At 39.4% G+C, this 18780-nt stretch overlaps 1 protein-coding gene across 1 annotated transcript in view; it reads left to right on the top strand.

Moving 5' to 3' along the window:
- ca10a (carbonic anhydrase Xa) overlaps positions 1–11632 on the top strand; it is a 289525-nt gene extending 277893 nt beyond the window's left edge. Inside the window, exons 5-9 of the mRNA XM_026177459.1 lie at positions 296–391; positions 3249–3321; positions 6327–6481; positions 6775–6949; positions 10875–11632. Of these exons, the coding sequence (XP_026033244.1) occupies positions 296–391; positions 3249–3321; positions 6327–6481; positions 6775–6949; positions 10875–10897 (522 nt within the window). The 3' untranslated portion in view covers positions 10898–11632. The remainder of the gene's footprint in view (positions 1–295; positions 392–3248; positions 3322–6326; positions 6482–6774; positions 6950–10874) is intronic.
- Positions 11633–18780: the final 7148 nt, after the last annotated feature.

The raw sequence follows: 18780 nt of genomic DNA, 5'->3' as shown, positions 1-18780 counted from the left end.
GTCCTTATACACATTAAGTATACAAACTATCTGTATGTCAGCTGCTTCCATTTTAATTTACCAGAGATTTGTATTGATTTTCCCTTTTTAATCATCTGATATGCTAGCCATAAAGAAAGATTTAAGTGAATGATTGAGTATCAGTACAAGGCAACTATACATTCTTGACAAAGGTGCTCAAAGGTTTCTATTTTATAGTAACTGTTTCAAGCACCTTCATGATGTTTAAACTAAAACTATCAGACTGATGTTTTTCTTTCTGTAATTCCCTACTTCTCTTCTCTTTATGTTCCAGGTTCAGCTGATCCACTACAATCATGAGCTGTACACAAATTATACAGAAGCTGCAAAAAGCCCCAATGGACTGGTCATAGTGTCTATATTCATGAAGGTAAACCTCATACATATGTTTAATCACTGCGCGAATACAAATGTGTACTTGTATTCACTCACAGAAATGGAATTTTATCTTGACACAGAACAACTTACAGTTACTATGGCGTTCTGACTTATAGCAATAAAATCCAGTAGAATGCAAATTGCTACATTCTGAGTTTTATACATTCATACTGAATCTGGGCATAAACGCCATGTTAATTTTGACCTGGTTTAATCAGTTTTTAAGTATTACAAGCCAGTAACAATATACTTATTCAAGAATAACTTAAAGCAGTTTTCCTACTTTGACAGAATTCCATGACTTCTATGAGTGTGGAACTCACTGTCATGAGTCATGAGTGCTCCCGGAAAATTCCAAAATAAAAAAATTAAATAAATTTTTTTCACCTCAAAGTTCTACACACAATACCATATAATCACAAAGCTAAAAACATTTGTTTGACATTGTTTCAAATGCACAAAAAATAAAACATCTACGTAAGTTCATGTGGGTGGCTGCAGGTCAGGAGGTATAGCAAGTCATCTACTGATTGGAAGGTTGGTGATTAGATTCCTGGCTCCTCCAGTGTGCATGTCAAATATCCTTGGGCAAGATACTAACCCCCAGTTGCTGTCTGATGCTGTCTGATGCATGCATCAGAGTATGAATCTGAATGTGTGTGAATGTTAGGTAGAAAGCATAGGTGTGAATGGGTGAAGGTGGCATGTTGTATAAAGCTTGTTGAGTGCTCCAGGAGAGTAGAAAAGTGCTATATAAGAATCAGTCCATTTACCATTTATTTAAAACCTTTACAATTACACTCATATTTGAGCTCGGGTGCATTCTGTTTGATTGGAGCCCATCTATGGTAAATTTAGTTGACTGGACATGATTTGGCAAGAACTGTCTATATGAGGTCCCACATTTGATAGGATATGTGAGAGAAACAATGCCATGTTTCTCTCACATACACAGCTGGGACGAATAGAAATAATGACACAGAGAAGCAAAACTAAACACACTGAACACAAGAGACTGCCGAAACAAAACAGGAAACACTAAGACACAAATTCAACATGTGGCAAGACACATGGCTGGGAGGGAGGAACGCACATGAGAACAGAATTGACTGGAAAGACAGAGGAGGGGGCCAAAAGAGGGAAACACTGACATAATTCAGTGTACATACATGAATACACAAGAGAGGCAGGCAGGGGGAACATGGAGTGAAACACAAGGAGGAACATGTAAACAGAAAATGGAAACAAGACAAAGGTACACACACACATGGGAAGTGAGGAACAAAACACAAGGGGAACCTCATAAACCTGATAATTAAGGAATTCAATAAATAAGGGATTATAGGAATAATAAACTGAGATCAGCAGAAAAATCCGAAACAATAACAAGAATAAATTCAGGACTGTGAAACTTGAATCATAATAACACAAAAACGCTCAATAAAACAAAATAAACTCCAAAAGCTGTGTCCAACACCCAGCAAAGCTTTGCTTGACAGTGTGTTTTCATTTTAGTTATGGAGGTCAGAGTAAAGGATGGACTTGAAGCCATTAGCTGAACAAAAATCTGATTTTCATGAGTTCATGTCAGGCAAGGTTAGACAAAAAAATAAATCTTTGATTTTTACCATACCTAGTATTCTAGGAATTATCTCAGTACTAGACAACTGGAGGACAGGCTTTTGAACAGGCATGTAGCCAGAAACTGAGACTTACTATACCAGTAACAGCCTTTTTCCCCAGCCACAAGGAAAGTGAATGTTTGTTTGTTTTGTCTTTAGCAATTTGTGTTTCCAGAGCAATTCATCCAGGTAAGTTTATATGGTACTGTCCTAGCATATTCCTTCATTATTCTTGTTTTGACAATTAGCTGTACACCTACTCTGGATATCTGCTCCGTAATAGCATAAGTGCCTAAATGACTGCAAAGCTGCTGTAAGAAATGTCATCTTACGGCTTAGCTGTTTCTCCAAGCACGCACTGATGAGGACACTTTAAAATGTTTCACAACTGTTTACCTACAGAAAATAGTGAGTTGCTTGTCAATTGAATATCAGTTCCACTTTCATCAGCATGCAAATTCAGCAGTGTGTGAGACTGGGCCACAAGATGAAACTCAATATCACAACATGAGTAAGAATATGTGGATGTATGTATACAATAATCAAATAACAAAGGAAGCAAAATCATAGTAAAAATGTGTGGAAAATGCAAACTAAAAACAAACAAACATCGGGGGTTTCAGTAGCCTATCCTCATTTTCATATACTTCTTAAGCAAAAAGAAAATCACAAGGTTATGTCTTTGTTTTAAATAAGAGCTATACATGGAATCCATTACCTAACCCAGTAGTAAAACTCACAGGGGTCAAACTGGCCCAGCAGTGTTTCCGTCTATTGTGGATCCACAGAATTAACAACTTGGCTCAGAAACTGATTGTCTCCTTCTTCCACTCTTCTACTGAGTGTGCGTCGACCTAAAGCATGTCTGCATGGTTTGCCATCTGCTTCTCAGCAGAGTGAAGTGCACTCATAAGGGCCATTTCCACTGCCCAGAAAATTATCCATTACCCACTTGCCTCCCATGAAGACATTTACAACTCCTGCTACCTCAACAGAGGCAGACTTCAGTTCAAGTTCTGCTGTCATTAGAGCACAGTGTTTGAGGCTTTTTTAATAGTCTCCTAAAAAGGTGATAGATTAAAAAAATACACTCTCATTATACTTGGAAGTACTGTCCCAAATATATTAAATTTCGTTTAATCATACAAGAGCAGAGCTCTCAACTCATTATGTGACCATTTAACCTCACTCTTTTGACCCTCTTTTTTCCATTTCTCTTTTTTCTAGATTGCTGAGACCTCGAACTCATTCCTGAATCGAATGCTGAACAGAGACACCATCACAAGAATAACATATAAAAGTAGGTGGTTGTGTGTAATAAGTTGTTAAAGCACCAATCATAAATTGGCCAAGCAGCATGCTCTGCATAGTGCTCCAAGTGGATCACAGTTCATGTGGTTTGCATGGTTGGGTTGGATAGAACCTGTCCAGTGTCATCATCCTCAGCACAGAGGGGAGCCCTCAGGACTGTGTTCTGAACCCTCTACTTTTCACCCTGTTGATACGTAACTGCATCCCCAGGGTTGCTACCCATCACATCGTGAAGTTTGTGGATGACACAGTACATGGTGGGCTGGTCAGAATCAACAACCTGAATATCGATAAAGCTCGGGAGGTCATTGTCAACATCAGAACCAACCCAGCCACGTCCCACTTCTCATCAACAACACAGCTGTGGAGGTGGTCAGTAGCAGCTAGTTACTGGGGCTGTACATCACGGATAACCTCATGTGGTCTGTGAACACCATGTCACTGGGGGTGGGGGTGTTGTTGGGTGGCAGAGGTGGATCTTTTGGGTCCACTAGGAGGAGCAGCAAAAAAGCATGGATTTTAACAGCTGTCAAAACTCTGTCAGATATGCTGTTTCGCACACACTGACTCACAGAAACACACATACAGATGCTGTCACACACCACCCACTCATACCCATGAGTCCTTAGGCATATCCCTCTCACAGCCAATAATGCTACCAGCCCAGCGTTTTTCTGTTTTTCTTCCCAAAAGCACAGATTTACACTCAGGTGTATATGAAGATACATATACATTAAAAATCCACACCATCAAATATCAGTGTAGGTGGAGTGGCCTAAAGTGCTTTTTATTTTTTCACAGCTCCTATTCCTTTGATGCATCAGTTAGTATTTAGTAGTGATGCAGCTGATTCAGCATTAAAGCTGCAGCAGCCCACCACTGTGACCTCAGCACAATCAGTAGCCCATTTGTCATGAGAGGACTAGTAGACAGCAAGTTATAGCGAATGGAGGGGGAGAAAGAGAGGAAGAGGAAGTTGTAGTCTGTCCAATTAGCATCCTGACAGTGGAGACAGTTTGAATAAAAGAGGTTTTGTGTTGCCACACCAACAAGCTGTCATTCACAGAACAGCAAATGAAAGAAGTGAGAAAAAATGAAAGAGTTGTAATGATAACCAGACTCCGTATGAGAAGTGACTCAAATTACAGCTTATTTGTTACACCAGTGTATTTCACTGTTTACTACTCAATTGGAGTACACAGATTTATGCCATCCACTGTATTTGTTCTACAATTGCAGTTGAGTTAGAGTACCCTAGTAAGTTTCTGTATGAATGAAAATATCAGCTCAGCAATTTATGTTAAATACTGAATTTTATAACCATCCATCCATCCATCTTCATCCGCTTTATCCGGGGCCGGGTCGCGGGGGCAGCAGCCTAAGCAAAGAGGCCCAGACCTCCCTCTCCCCAGCCACCTCCTCCAGCTTATCCGGGGGAATACCAAGGCGTTCCCAGGCCAGCCGAGAGATATAATCTCTCCAGCGTGTCCTGGGTCTGCCCCGGGGCCTCCTCCCGGTGGGACATGCCTGGAACACCTCACCCAGGAGGCACCCAGGGGGCATCCTTGTCAGATGCCCGAACCACCTCAGCTGGCTCCTTTCGATGTGGAGCAGCAGCTGCTCTACTCTGAGCCCCTCCCGGATGGCCGAACTTCTCACCCTATCTCTAAGGGAGAGGCCAGCCACCCTTCGGAGGAAGCTCATTTCTGCCGCTTGTATCCGCGATCTCGTTCTTTCGGTCACTACCCACAGCTCGTGGCCATAGGTGAGGGTAGGGACGTAGATCGACCGGTAAATTGAGAGCTTCGCTTTTACACTCAGCTCCCTCTTCACCACGACGGACCGGTGCAGCGTCTGCATTACTGCAGCTGCAGCCCCGATCTGTCTGTCGATCTCCGGCTCCTTTCTCCCATCACTCGCGAACAAGACCCCGAGATACTTGAACTCCTCCACTTGGGGCAGGAACTCATCCCCGACCCGGAGTGGGCACTCCACCCTTTTCCGGCTGAGAAACCAGTTTCATTAAAATCATACACTGACTCATTTTTAGAGCTATGGCCAAAACAAAACAACCTGCAAGCTTTAATAAAAACTGAAGCAAATGCAGATGTGCCATAAACCTACATAATGACCAACATGTGGCTAATCCTCTAGTTGCAAAAAGTCTTCAGGCTGTATAGAAGCATATGGGAAACTCAGTAGAAACTTTAGTTTGAATCACTAATGTTAGGTCATACTAAATACAACATTTTGTGAATTATAGTCCCTGTTAGAGTAAGGAAATGCTCACTGACTAATAATCTGTCAATCACAAGTTTTTTGCCAACTTGGAGGACTGGATTTAGATTCCAAACATCAAGAAGAAAAATGTGGAGCTCAAAGATTTCATTAAGCATTAACCAATTAGCGATGTCACAGTGACTATGTGCATCCTTTATATACAGTCACATTTACGTTGCATGGTACTCTAACAATTGTGCTGTATGAATCAGTCTCCATAAAGATATACACCAGAGAGTTGTGCATGTCTCTAAATAATGGAGTGCTGCTTCTCCTTGGTCAGGTTGGTTGAATTTGGTGCCAGTGTCCAACTCCCAGATCTGATTACTTTCTGAATATCTAAAAACATTTGGACAATGATTTAGCTCTCACATATCTTTCCCTTATAATACTACCACTTATTTAAAGTCAAACAAAAAACACGTGACTGAAAACTTTCAGCACTGATTACAGAATTACAGCCATTTTTTGACATAGTTCCCCATTTTTAAAGACTCAAAAATAATTGGACAAACTAGCATAACTGCAAATAAAATGATTGCTTTACTGCTTGGAAGAAAATCACAGTATATGATAATCTTTTAGTAATTTGTTTACAAATCCATTAATTTTTACATGTGGAATACAATTTTTGTACAACTACATTTCCAGTGTCTTCCGATGAAACATTAGAGATCTCATTTTGTTTCGGTTTTCTGCCTTTTTACCCTGCAGATGATGCATATCTACTGAATGGCCTGAACATAGAGGAGATTTATCCAGAAACAAGTAGTTTTATCACATATGATGGATCGATGACCATCCCTCCATGTTTTGAGACTGCCACGTGGATCTTGATGAACAAGCCAGTGTATCTCACACGGATGCAGGTGAGCCTCATCCACCAGCACAGACCTGAAACAAAGCTCCCAGAATACACTGGGGCTTACCTGTCTCAGATCAGGATTCTCTCTCAAAAAATTACTCTGTGAAATATGTCTACTCACATTGAGGCTTTTCCTCCAAAATCTCTCCTCCTGTGTGTAATCTTCTACTCAGACCTTGCTGGAAATTAATGCAGTGAATAAAAAAGGCTGGCTCACATTTCCATGATACTTTAGCCAATTTTGCTTCTCTTCCCTCCCCCTCTTTCTCACTCTCTCTCTCTCTGTCTTGATGTTAGATGCACTCCTTGCGGCTGCTGAGCCAGAACCAGCCCTCTCAGATCTTTCTAAGCATGAGTGACAACGTTCGTCCTGTGCAGCCTCTAAACAACCGCTGCATCCGCACCAATATTAACTTCAGCATGCAGGGCAAAGACTGCCCAAACAACAGGGCCCAGAAGCTCCAGTACCGAGGTAAAAACTACTTCTACAAATGGCTGGTTTGGGTAACTTTCTCAGTGTCTGACATTTAAACAATATTTACTTACAGATATGTAAGACTGCTCCTTTACTGAATGTGCTACACTAGGCAACTACTAACAAAAAATGCTAGGAAAGCTTTAAGAAATGTACATTATATGAACAAAAGTACTGAATCTTTTACACTTTACACCTATAGAAGCTAAAAACAACAACAAGCACATCAGAAACAGTTTTGTTGTACATGTACAATCACAAGAAATGACTATTCTATTTTATTCTAATGTTGTATTAAATTGTTTTCAAAATGGCAACAGAGTTTCAAAGTATTTCTCAATTCTGGGCTTACACATTACCAGCCTGGAACTAGGTCCAGATTACAGCAATTATCTTAGTGAATAAACCATTCATTTTGATAAAATGATCCCCACAAATAAGAAATGAGATCATCTTCTTCTTTCAGCTGATTGCACAGGTCATCACAGTGGACTCACAACACAAGCATTCTCTTCTGAAACACTGACTCTCCTTCACTACGTCTATGAATCTTATCTGTCATCATCCTCTTTTCCTCCTTCCTGCCAGCAGCATATTAAACATCTTTTGCCCAGCACATCCACAATCCATCCACTGCACATATAGACTATCTCAGCCTTTCCTCCTTAACTTTGTCTCCAAAACGCTGAACGTTGCCCCTCCGACATGCCTGATTCTAATCAGTCCTTTCTGGTCAGTCACAATCAAAATCTTAACTCTACCACCTCCAGCTTTGATTCCTGCCTTTTTGTTACTGCCACAGCTGCCAAACTAGAACATGATAGCAGGTCTCACTACCATCTTGTAAAGCTTCCCTATCATTTTTGTTGCTATCTTCCTGTCACAAATCACCCGTGACACTCATCTCCGCCCACCCGCTCTCTTTTTCACCTCTCTTGTGTATTGTCTGTTGCTTTGTATAACTGACCTCCTTGCAATTTTGCAACTGTCTCCCTCTCATTTACACACATGTATTCCTTCTTGCTTCTCCAGGCTTTAATTCTTTTTCTCTCCAGGCTCTCTCCCACCTGCTGCCTACTCTCACTACAGATCACAATGTTTTCTGCAAACATTATAGTCCATGGAGACTCTTGCTTGCCTGCTTCACCTCATCTGTCAATCTGTCCATCACCACTGCAAATAGGAAGGGCTCAGAGCTGATCTCTCATGTAATCCCACCCCACCTTGAATCCATCTGTCACTCCTACCCCACATTTCACTGCTTTCTCACTGTCCTCATAGATGCCCTGCACCACCCTCATGTACTTTTACGCTTTTTATCAACTTGTTCTGACTTTGTCTGCAGTTTTCCATCAACACTCTCAAAGCAAAAATTGCACCTGTAGTGCTCTTTCTCAGCATGAAGCCACTACTGCTCACTAATTGTCACTTCCCTCTTTAACATTCAACAACTATTTCCCATATCTCTATAGTATGGCTTATCATCTTTATCCTCCTGTAGTTATAACAGATCTCCATGTAACCTCTGTTCTTGAAAATCAGTACCAGTAGACTTCGTCTCCACTCCTCAGGTCAGAGGAATGGTTCAGATGACATCTCCTTACCACCTTGGTAAGGTGGTCTTTCCATTTGTTAGTACATTTCCAATTGTATTCTAAGCACTCTAACCTGCAGCACATCCTTTTCAGCTTAATCTCTTACTAATTGAAACAGACCATTTTCTCCTACCTAGTGTCCAGCTTCTAGACATCTCCATATGAGAACTTTTCTTTGCCATACACCGGACAAAAAATCTTGGCATTGCACTTCAACTGTACTTTTCCAGCATTCTGGTAATTCTTCCCTACCACCCAGAGGCTGTCTTGACTCCCCTCTAAATTCTCTGCAACATTCTTCCTTTTTCAACTTCCAACATTTAAGCATTGGCTCCGCCTTCACTCACTCCTTCTTGATTTCCAGAGTCATCCTAGAGACTACTGTCCATTGCTGCCTTGCTACATTTCCCTTGTCAACGCCATGCAGTCTGTCTCTTTGAGACTGAACCTTCTCTATAGGATGTACCTGATCTGTGTACACCTTCCTCTGCTGTTATATGTCACCTTATGCTCCTCCCTCTTCTTGAAGTATGTGTTCATAGGTCTTTCCATAATTATCATCATCTCTGTTCCTTTCACTTATGTATCCATAAGTGGAGGCTGAATCCTGGTTTACCATAGCTCTCAGGAGCATAGGGAGGGTTTGTCGTCTGTATCTAGTCTCTCATTGGTTCTCTGTTCAGCTATTTGACATTCCCTTGCCTTCCTCTTAAAAGATGAAATTATTATTCTAGGGAGCAGTTGTGGGGAGAGATTTCAGAAATTCACCCACCTTAGAGTCTCCTGAGCATCAAACAAAAAGCACTCTCTGTTGCGAAAACACCAATGTAGACCTGCTTCTTTTAATTGTTCTGAGAATTGAGGACCTTCAGGATGAAGTAGGGTGGGGATGTCTCATTAAAAGGGGAAATGTATCTGCTTTCTTACAGAAACATGACCCCACATTCTTGTCACACAATGTCAAACACTGTCTTTCTGTTTAATGGTGCCAACACGCACACAAGGTGTCCTTTCCTGTCAGTAGTGCATTGCACTACTTCTTAAAGATTCTCTTTTAAGGAGCGAAAGCTTTAAGGAAGTTGGAATGATGCTGGTGGAGTCTGGAGTTCATGAGTCTGTGGTTTGTGTCCAGGTTTGGATTTGAGTTTTGTGATGATTTACAATGTTTACACTTTCTTACTTTTTCTTTCAATTACTTACATTAGTAAGTTCCAAGTGCAAAAACAACTTGTGTATGTTTAGACACTGAAAACCAATTTGTTACATTTAGGTACTGATAACTGTGTTTCCACAAGCCCCACTGGTTTAGAGACTTATTCATTATGAAGAAAACAAGACAGTCAGCGATCCATCGATTTGCTTTGCAAGGGAGGCCTCGTCGGTGTCTACCACAAAATGACCCCAACGACGGGCTCCGCTTGCTGCCTTTTATTGGGAAAACAGTTCACACAATACATATCACAGCAAAAGCACCGCCCACGTAAAACCCCCAAATGGTTACAAAGGCAAGGCACTGTGTGTATATGTGTGCGTGTGTGTGTGGGAATGTGTGTCTTCCTGAACACAACTGTTTCTACAACATCCTGGTCATAAAGAGGGTAGTCTCCCCCACACCCAATGTATGGTTCACCATAGATAACACAGTGAAGCCATACAAAGGGCAGGAAGCTTACCAAACATCAAACAGAATCTTCACAAGGGATGTGTAATAATCCTCCCCCAGCACAGAGTGGCTGGAGAGGTGGTCAGGGACAAAGGAATGTCTTGATCCTATAGATTGAACTAAGACCTTACAAATTTAAGAAGCATAATGACAAACATTCAACAATTAGACCTAACAATAACTACTTTGTCAGTCTTAGATACTAAAACCTACTTGAACTGCTCAGCTTAGGCTTAAGAAAACAATTAGGCTTTGGTCTCAAATACACCTTCTTGCAACATTCTTGAAACCATGTGGTCCTTCAAAAATGTTTATGAAAAATCTGTAAATCTTTCCATAAACATACACAGATAAACATAAATTATCTATCAAGATGCATTAATACAAAGATTCATAACCTATCTATTAATTGAGCTAAACAGATCAAAGCCGATCATGATAACAGACTGTAGCAAATTCCTCCTGCCTACATCTACACACATTTATGGCATTCACTTAAGGCCATTTTAAACTGTAATCCTGGCTAAAAATGAAAAATGGTGCGGGGTGGATGATGTCAGAGAACAGCTGAACCGTGAAGAGCGCTGCATATATATATATAACTGTGTTCATATATAATTATATATAATTGTATGTCCACTCCTGTCCCACTTCTCTCTTCCAGTGAACGAGTGGTTGCTGAAGTAGCCTTCTCAGATGAACGTGAAGACGAGACAGAGATGGAGTTCAGGATGAGGGGAGAGAAATAGAAAAAGAAGTGAGGCAGGGAAGAATGAAGAAGAAAACTGGTCTCGAGGCTGTATCTCATCTAAGACTTTTTCATGGCATTGTATAAAGACAAATAACACCAGACATTATTTAAATGAAGGAACTTTGCATTGCAAGGAAAGAGACTCTTCTTTTCATACAGTGAGAACTGTTTGAACCTTTGATCAAACACATGCTAACAGGTCCTTTCCCCCACTGAACAATTATATCTATATGAACATTTTGATATCAATACTTTTTGGGAGAAAACAAAAAATAGACAACCTAAAAAAAACACGAAGCATTTATTTGGTAGCCAGTCAACCACTATGACAACCTTAGGGACCTTTGTAGATAAAAGATGTTGCTATCAGTAAGAAATTCCTAGAACTAAGTCATTGCCTTTCCCCTGCTCAACAATATGGAGCCATCAGGAAGACTCACGTGGACGTTTCATTTCAGTCACCAACAGGGCATGCAATCAGCAAAACCAACAGAGAGGGAACACAGCCTTACCTTGTCATTTTCCAAAACTAGAGTAATGCCATGGGACAACTTCCAAAGCTTTCATATGGTCTCAAAGCTACTGGTGTCTTGGCCTCATATGTACATATTATAATTATCAATACAAAAGAAAAATGAATGTGTAAAGAAAAAAATAATGAAATAACATTCAAAAAATATATTAAGAAGATATTAAAAAGACAAAAAGTTAAGAATTTTAAAAAGCTTGGCGCACTTTGAATTCTGCAGCAGTTCTCAGTCTGAGCTGATGCCTTTTATTTCTGTTTTATTTGTTTACAATGGTCATACACTGTGTTTGATGTTATCAGCCCAATAAATGTGTCTGGAAAGTTAACTTTGGAACATGTTTCACTATCTGAGGATTTTACTTGTTATATCTCCACCTGTTTGTACTGTTTCACATTAAATATGTTCATGTTACAGTATTCCCCTTTAGAGGCTTGCTCAATAACTCTGGCCACACCGAAATGGATGCACCGAAATGCTTGCAGGTAGGCTTCAGAATCTCAGAATGGGCAGCTTGGAATTGCTGGTTAGGATACAGATCAAACTCAGGTAGCACTGTCAGGGTTACTGTGATCTGTAGTACTCTTTTAGATCACATCAGTTGACATCAGAGGACATGAAAAGAGGAACCTCACATGTTAGGAAATGCAGATCTAGCAGATTGCTGCCTGCTTTACAGTAATGGTGTCTCCATGGGTTGCTGAAGAAAAATTTTGTGAAGAACTCAATGGTGGAAAATGTCTGGCTCCGGGAGAAACAGACCATCAGCATGGTTGTGACAAGCATATTAAAGCCCAAAAGCAGGAAATGTATTTTAGAATTTATGGAAAGAAGAGTGACCAATGTTGCAATTATAAAGAGAAACAACAAAACGAAAGAAACCAAATTTCCTCAAGCAAAAAGTAATACTGCTGACCAAAGGAGTGTTTATCAATATCAAAGGCAGCAACTGATTTACAAACAGTGGGAAACTTGTTGTGAGCTGCTTCAAGCTGTAGTCATATTTTGTTGGATGCAGAAATCCAACTGAAGGGCGCATGCTTAGTTAGTGTATTGAAATGCAGTGTCACAAAAAACTGCAGGTAGTTCACAGGGATCCATTCAAACTCTGAATGAACTCGTGAACTTGGGGGTTTAGAAAGCATCTTAGAACTACTGGATATTATTCTGGTATACTCAGTTAAGGTATTTTGGAGTTTGAATCTGAAACACATATAAATATGTTCCATCATCTTATCATTAGCCTCTGGATGCTGGTGGCTACACTGCAAATCTTAGTCACTATGCTGGGAATGCAAGCAATCTCTAACAGTGGCACTTTAGTCACTAGGTTAGGGATTCTATCTACTATTAATATGAATATTTGTTTATTAATTACTGTACTCCCGTTCTCCAAGCTAAGCTAATGGCCGCTTGTATCACTAGCTACACAATCTGCAGGGTTAAAGATAGACAGAGTCTCCGTAAAAAGAACCTCTATCAGTTCTAAGGTTTTATGTATTGGAACATAACAAAAAATAAAAACACAAGAATTTAGCAGCTCACAGGTTTCTTTCCCTTGTTTAGTTCAACTGTCTTTGATCTAAAGATAAGTTAGATGAAGATTTGAAGATGAAGTGCATTTTACAGCATCTCAATTCAATTTGCATATAATTGCTTGGAGAACCACAGAGCTCCACACAGCACAGTCCTTTAATTGGGTTGAGGTTTAGACTTTGTCTAGATCATTGCAACGGATTCTTTTCTTTTTTAGCCATTTTATCTAGATTGCATGCTCAATTTTTGTGATGTTTAAGCTGGTGAACCGTTGAACCTGATATTTTACTCTAAAATACTTTAATATATGTAGGAGTTCAAGGTTGACTCTGTGGCTGCAAAACAAACTAAATTCATCATCCTTCCACCATTGTACTTGATATTGTTTGTGCTGATATGCAGTGTTGGATTTTTAACCAAGCGTGTCTCCATGCATTATAAGCAAGCATTGCAACTTCGGACTCCTTGCTCCAAAAGTCTTGTGGTCTGGTCTGGTACAATTTTGCAAAGCTTAGCCATCCTGCCACAATCTTTGAGAGAGAAGAGACATTCTTCCAAACAAGTTATACTTTTTAATATTTTACTCACAGTGAGCGCAAGAGTCTACATGAATGTCTGCATCTTGTGATATTATAATCGATCTAGTACATATGCAACCCAGAGAGTGGACTTCAAGGAAATATGAGGAATGATTACCTGTCTGACAGATCTCCAGCTACCCATGTTAAATGGTAAATGCACTCATAGCGCTTTACACAATTTTCCTCATTCACACCAGCAATTTTTTCTATGCTCTACATAAGTGCTTTCTATCTAACATTGACACACCAATGGATGTATTAGAGAGCAAACTAAGGTTAATATCTTGCCTGGGGATATTGGGCAAGATATCAAAAGCAGAAGGGGATTGAACCACCAACCTTCCAAATACTAGGTGACCTGAGCTACAGACACCCCAGGATACATCGAGAGCAGAATATAATCTAGGCTTATTTTTTTAACACATGGCTTCTTATTTTTTTTCTTAATTTTTGCTAAGGATGTGTTAGGTATATTTGTTATGTCCTGTAGCCTTTGAATTTTAAAGAGGGTGTACTTTTTCTGACTGAGGATCTAATCAGTTCTTCACTTTGGCTCACTAACACTTGTGCGATAAAGCTTTACACATTAGTTATTATGTCAGTTATCAGTATTAATAAGAACATTTGTGTTCAACAACATACTGTATGTTTCCTTTTATCAAAACTTGTTATTAAATGGATATGAAACAGAAAGCAGTGTTTCAGATTCACTGCATATACAATGAAAAAATATTGCAGGTGTTAAAGTGGATTGGTGTTCCTGCACCTTCAGCTTAACAGTAATTATATCTGAAAAGCAATCCCTGTGCTATTGAATTCTTTAAATATTTCTTCTAATCCTTAGAAGAAATGAGATGTAAAAAAAAAAAAAAGTTTTCGTACTTTTTTTTTTTTTTTTAAAGAAGGAGAACTTGTTTGTTTTTTTAAAGCTTTTCTCTACCTTAGCAGTAATATTCTGTAACTCTACAACTATGTTTGGGAGAGAAGCAAAATAAACTGTTTGTTAGTTGTTTGTTTTAAACTGTTGTTCTCCTACTAGCAAGAACCACAGCTACCCCAAATTATAAAAAGGTAAACTAGAAGCATGCTTTCATAAAGAGGATGATGCAGAAATATGGTACAAATATGGAACTGCTCTGTAATATCTTTTTTTAAGTCCATGGTATTGAATTCACAAAAGTAAGCAATGGTCTGGACATTCTGTCAAGGTCCAAACAGTCAGTGGCCTGAAAACTCACCCCTGACTGGTGAGTCAATGAGTTAGTGAGTCAGACTGGCTAACAACCTTTCAGCTGAATACTAAGAGTAAGAATAGATTTTTATGTTAAAATATTCAAACATTACATGCCCTTTGAGACATTCTGCTGATGCTAATGGGTTCTGTTCTTAACATTTTAAGTATTAAACAACTTGAAGAACAACAAGCAGGTGCAGCAGAGGCAAACAGACTCTTTAGGTGTTTTCACAACTGTGGTGTTTCGTCAGTTTAAATTGAACTCTGTTTCGTTTTCGAACTTGGTTCAGGTGTGAACACTGTAATTGCATTCGAGAGCAGACCATAAATGACAAGTCCAAACAACTTCCAGAGTGGGTCATTTATGGTGTGAATATGATCCAACCGTGATCCAATCCAAAAACCAGGTATATGTTACAACTTTGACCTAATAAACGGTCCTGTAGTCATGTATGCTTTGCTTCTTAATGTGGGAAGGTAATATACATGTGCAAAGGTCTGTACGGGCTAGCACTGAGCTGTGAAATGAACATAAATTCTGAGTCTTCACTGATAGGCCAGAACACAACACCACCTTCTTGTATTTAGTTTTTTATGCTCACGCCTCAGACGCATTTAGCCAATGAGGTGACTGAACATTCTCAGCTGGTTTGTAGTGATGCATTGATTTCACTTGGATTTTTCTCTGTGTGAGAATAAACCAAACCAATAGAAAAAGTTACAAGTTTACAAACTCATCTGCAGATCTGGACCAGCGTAAATGAACTATGAGTGTGAAAACCCCCTTTCTTTCTCTCTACTATGTAGAAAAGATTGCACAAATATAATTTTTTTATGTGTTCAGTCTGTCTCAGAGTCTATTGTGCAAGTATCAAGCTATTCAGTCATGAAGAAAAACATTACAACCTTATATACCCTTGGTCCTTTGCTTTTGCAAAAACAACTCTGACCCACCAAGGTCTCTAATCTGCCAGACCTCAGAAGGTGCCTTCGGGTATCTGACAAAATAATAGTAATATGAATAATTATTAAACAGCTGTAAGTTGATAAATCTGCAAAGCTTTAGCGTTTCAAGGTGGTGCACAGTAAACACCTTCTCAGAGATTCAGTTAGAGGAAATCCTCTTTGGACATTCTGGATTCAGTAGTTCTTTAAGTTGACATTGTAGTCTAAATATAAAAATACTCACATTGATTGGGATTTATAAACTGTAATAAATTCAGAAACTGGGACAGATCATGATACGCTTGTAGTCAGCTGGCCTTGTATTTAAGGGAGTAAGTCGGCCATATGTTGTTTGTTTCCTACAAATAAATCCACACTGCAGTGATCCCTCTCTCATACCCCTCCTTCATTAATACCCAATCAATTGAGGATGCCTCTTCTTGTAGCTCTAATGTGCAGAGAAATACTGCCTCAAACCAACTGGGAGTATCTGTGCAATGGTGCACTCACACGTTCATTTTCTGTTTTCAATTTGATCTGTGCCTTCTTATAGATCTGTAATGAAAAGATAGCAGAGAGGGGAGGGAGAAAAAAAGAGTTTTCAGTAGCTGTGAAAGTCCAAGGTTATGGAGGCCATTATTTTACCTGATCTAGGAGATGCAAGATTGAGCCAGAGCTGGAGGATGGATAATAAATATGCCCAGTGATTCATTGCCCCAACCACCACAACTCCACCACATCCCAACAAATAAACCGTTCCAACCTCGTGACTCTGCAGTAGATCTCGCTGGACTTGGCCACTATCTGGCCCTGCCAAAAGGAATGGATGTTATGAGGCATGTATATTTTGTTGGGCTCAGATGTTTGAGGACATCAGAAACCTTTAATAATATTACATTAACACAAGTGTAGTAATGCAATGGCTACCAGGGAGTTCCAGTGCAGTGGAACAGCTGCTGGGCCAAATAAAAGTGTGCAACTCTTTGTATGTTTGTAGACTCAGGAGACATACCTGTCCAGGTGTGTTTGCAGCAGTGGGGCTTTCAATCAACCTTGCTACAGTTAAGTTACACTTTCTCATTACTCTGGGTAATATTAAATACTTTGTGTTACACTTTCAGTTTTCTGTACCACTGACACCATAATTGCAGAGTAGCAGTATAATATCATTTTATATTTGTGCAGTGACAATAAAGGCATTCTGGGATTTTTTTTTTCTGTGATGTATATATGGAAATTCCCCATTCATTCCACTATGACAACTTACTAGTGAAGGTTGAGTGTCTTGACCAAAGGCAGCTTGGTTAATTGAATTATATTTTATTTATATAGTGGCAAGTCACAATATCAATTGCCTTAAGGTACTTAATATTGTAAGCTAAAGACCCTACAATACAAAGAAAACAGAGAACCCCCCAACAACCATGTAAACCCCTTTTAACAAGTATTTTGGCAACAATGGGGAAGAAAAACTACCTTTTAACAGGAGAAAACTTCTATCAGAACCAGGCTTAGGGAGGAGCGGCCATATGGCACGACTGGATGAGATGAAAGGAGGAAGACAAGACAAATGGGAAAAGAGACAGATTAAGATTAATTAAGGATAAAATCCAGAGTGGGGTATAAACACATAGTGAGTAAAAAAGATGTGAAAAAGGAGCACTTTCATCATGGAAAGCCCCCAGCAGCCTACACCTATTGCAGTCTGAGAGTGAAGTACTCTAATTTGGTGATATGGTACTACAAGGCCATTAAGATAAGATGGGGCCTGATTATTCAAGACCTTGTATGAGATGAGAAGGCTTTTAAATTCAATTCCGGATTTAACAGGGAGCCAGTGAAGAGAAGCCAATATAGAAGTCTGTAACATTTTGGATCAACTGAAGGCTTTTCAGAGAGTTTTTAGGATATACTGATAATAACAAATTACAGTACAGTACAGTTATGCCAGCTTGATGGTGTACCTGTGGTATGTAGCTGATTTATAGAGATAGACTGATCATATTTAACAATGAAGCATAAAATAATGGTTGCATTCTTTTAGGAATAGGGTTAAAACACACATTGATGATTTGGAGAAAATAATTATTTAATTAACTCAGACAGATCACTTGGAGAAAATGAGTCTAAATAAATATGAATTGCATTGAAAGTACATAATGTTACATCTGTGAGATTGTTATGTATATTTTTTTCTCTAATTGTCAAATTTTTATTTGTGAAGAAATGCATGAAATCATAACTAGTTACGGTTAAAGGAATGCTTGGCTCAACAGAACTCTGAGATTTTTGTCTGCCTGGTAACAGTGGTGAAGAGAAATCGTGTTGTATTTATTTTCTTGAATGAGCGATGAATAGTAAGATGTTTTAGTTTTGCAGATGGTTTTCTTGTACAGTGGCAAACTATTTTTCCAGGCTAAATGATGATCTTCTAAATTAGTGGGATACAATTTCCTCTCCAGTTGAGGAGTTATCTGCTTTAAGGTGTGAGTGAGAGTTATATCACACAGCCAAGTACTTCTGATTTGAGACTTTCTTTTTCAGAGGAGCAGTATCCTACGGAGCCCTTCTGATGACATGGTCCAAAAAATAAATAAATTGTGGCCACAAAATACTACTTCGTGCCCTCGAAATAGTATAACGTGCGCACGAAATGCTAATTTGTGGGCACGAATTGGGTATAACGTGGCAACATTGTGTAAGTTGTGTAGAACCATAGGCATAAGAGTAGGCTAAACCTATACACCATGTACAGAGACAGTATGATTGAGTTTTATTTTACGGTTGGGAATGAGCTACAAATGCATTTAGAAAAGCCTGGCAATGCAAGGAACCATTATTACGGAGAGACATTAAACAGGATATTGAGAGCCCAGTTGCTTTACAGACGCAAGTACGACCTGGACGCCGGGATAAATTTTATTGTCAACCAACTGCAAGGGCCTGGGAAGGATCACGGTTATCGGTCAAGTGTTTCGTGCCCACAAATTAGCATT

Source organism: Astatotilapia calliptera, chromosome 8, assembly GCF_900246225.1.
Source record: "Astatotilapia calliptera chromosome 8, fAstCal1.2, whole genome shotgun sequence".
Classification (NCBI taxonomy): domain Eukaryota; kingdom Metazoa; phylum Chordata; class Actinopteri; order Cichliformes; family Cichlidae; genus Astatotilapia; species Astatotilapia calliptera.
This window is presented reverse-complemented; position numbering and strand designations above follow the sequence as displayed.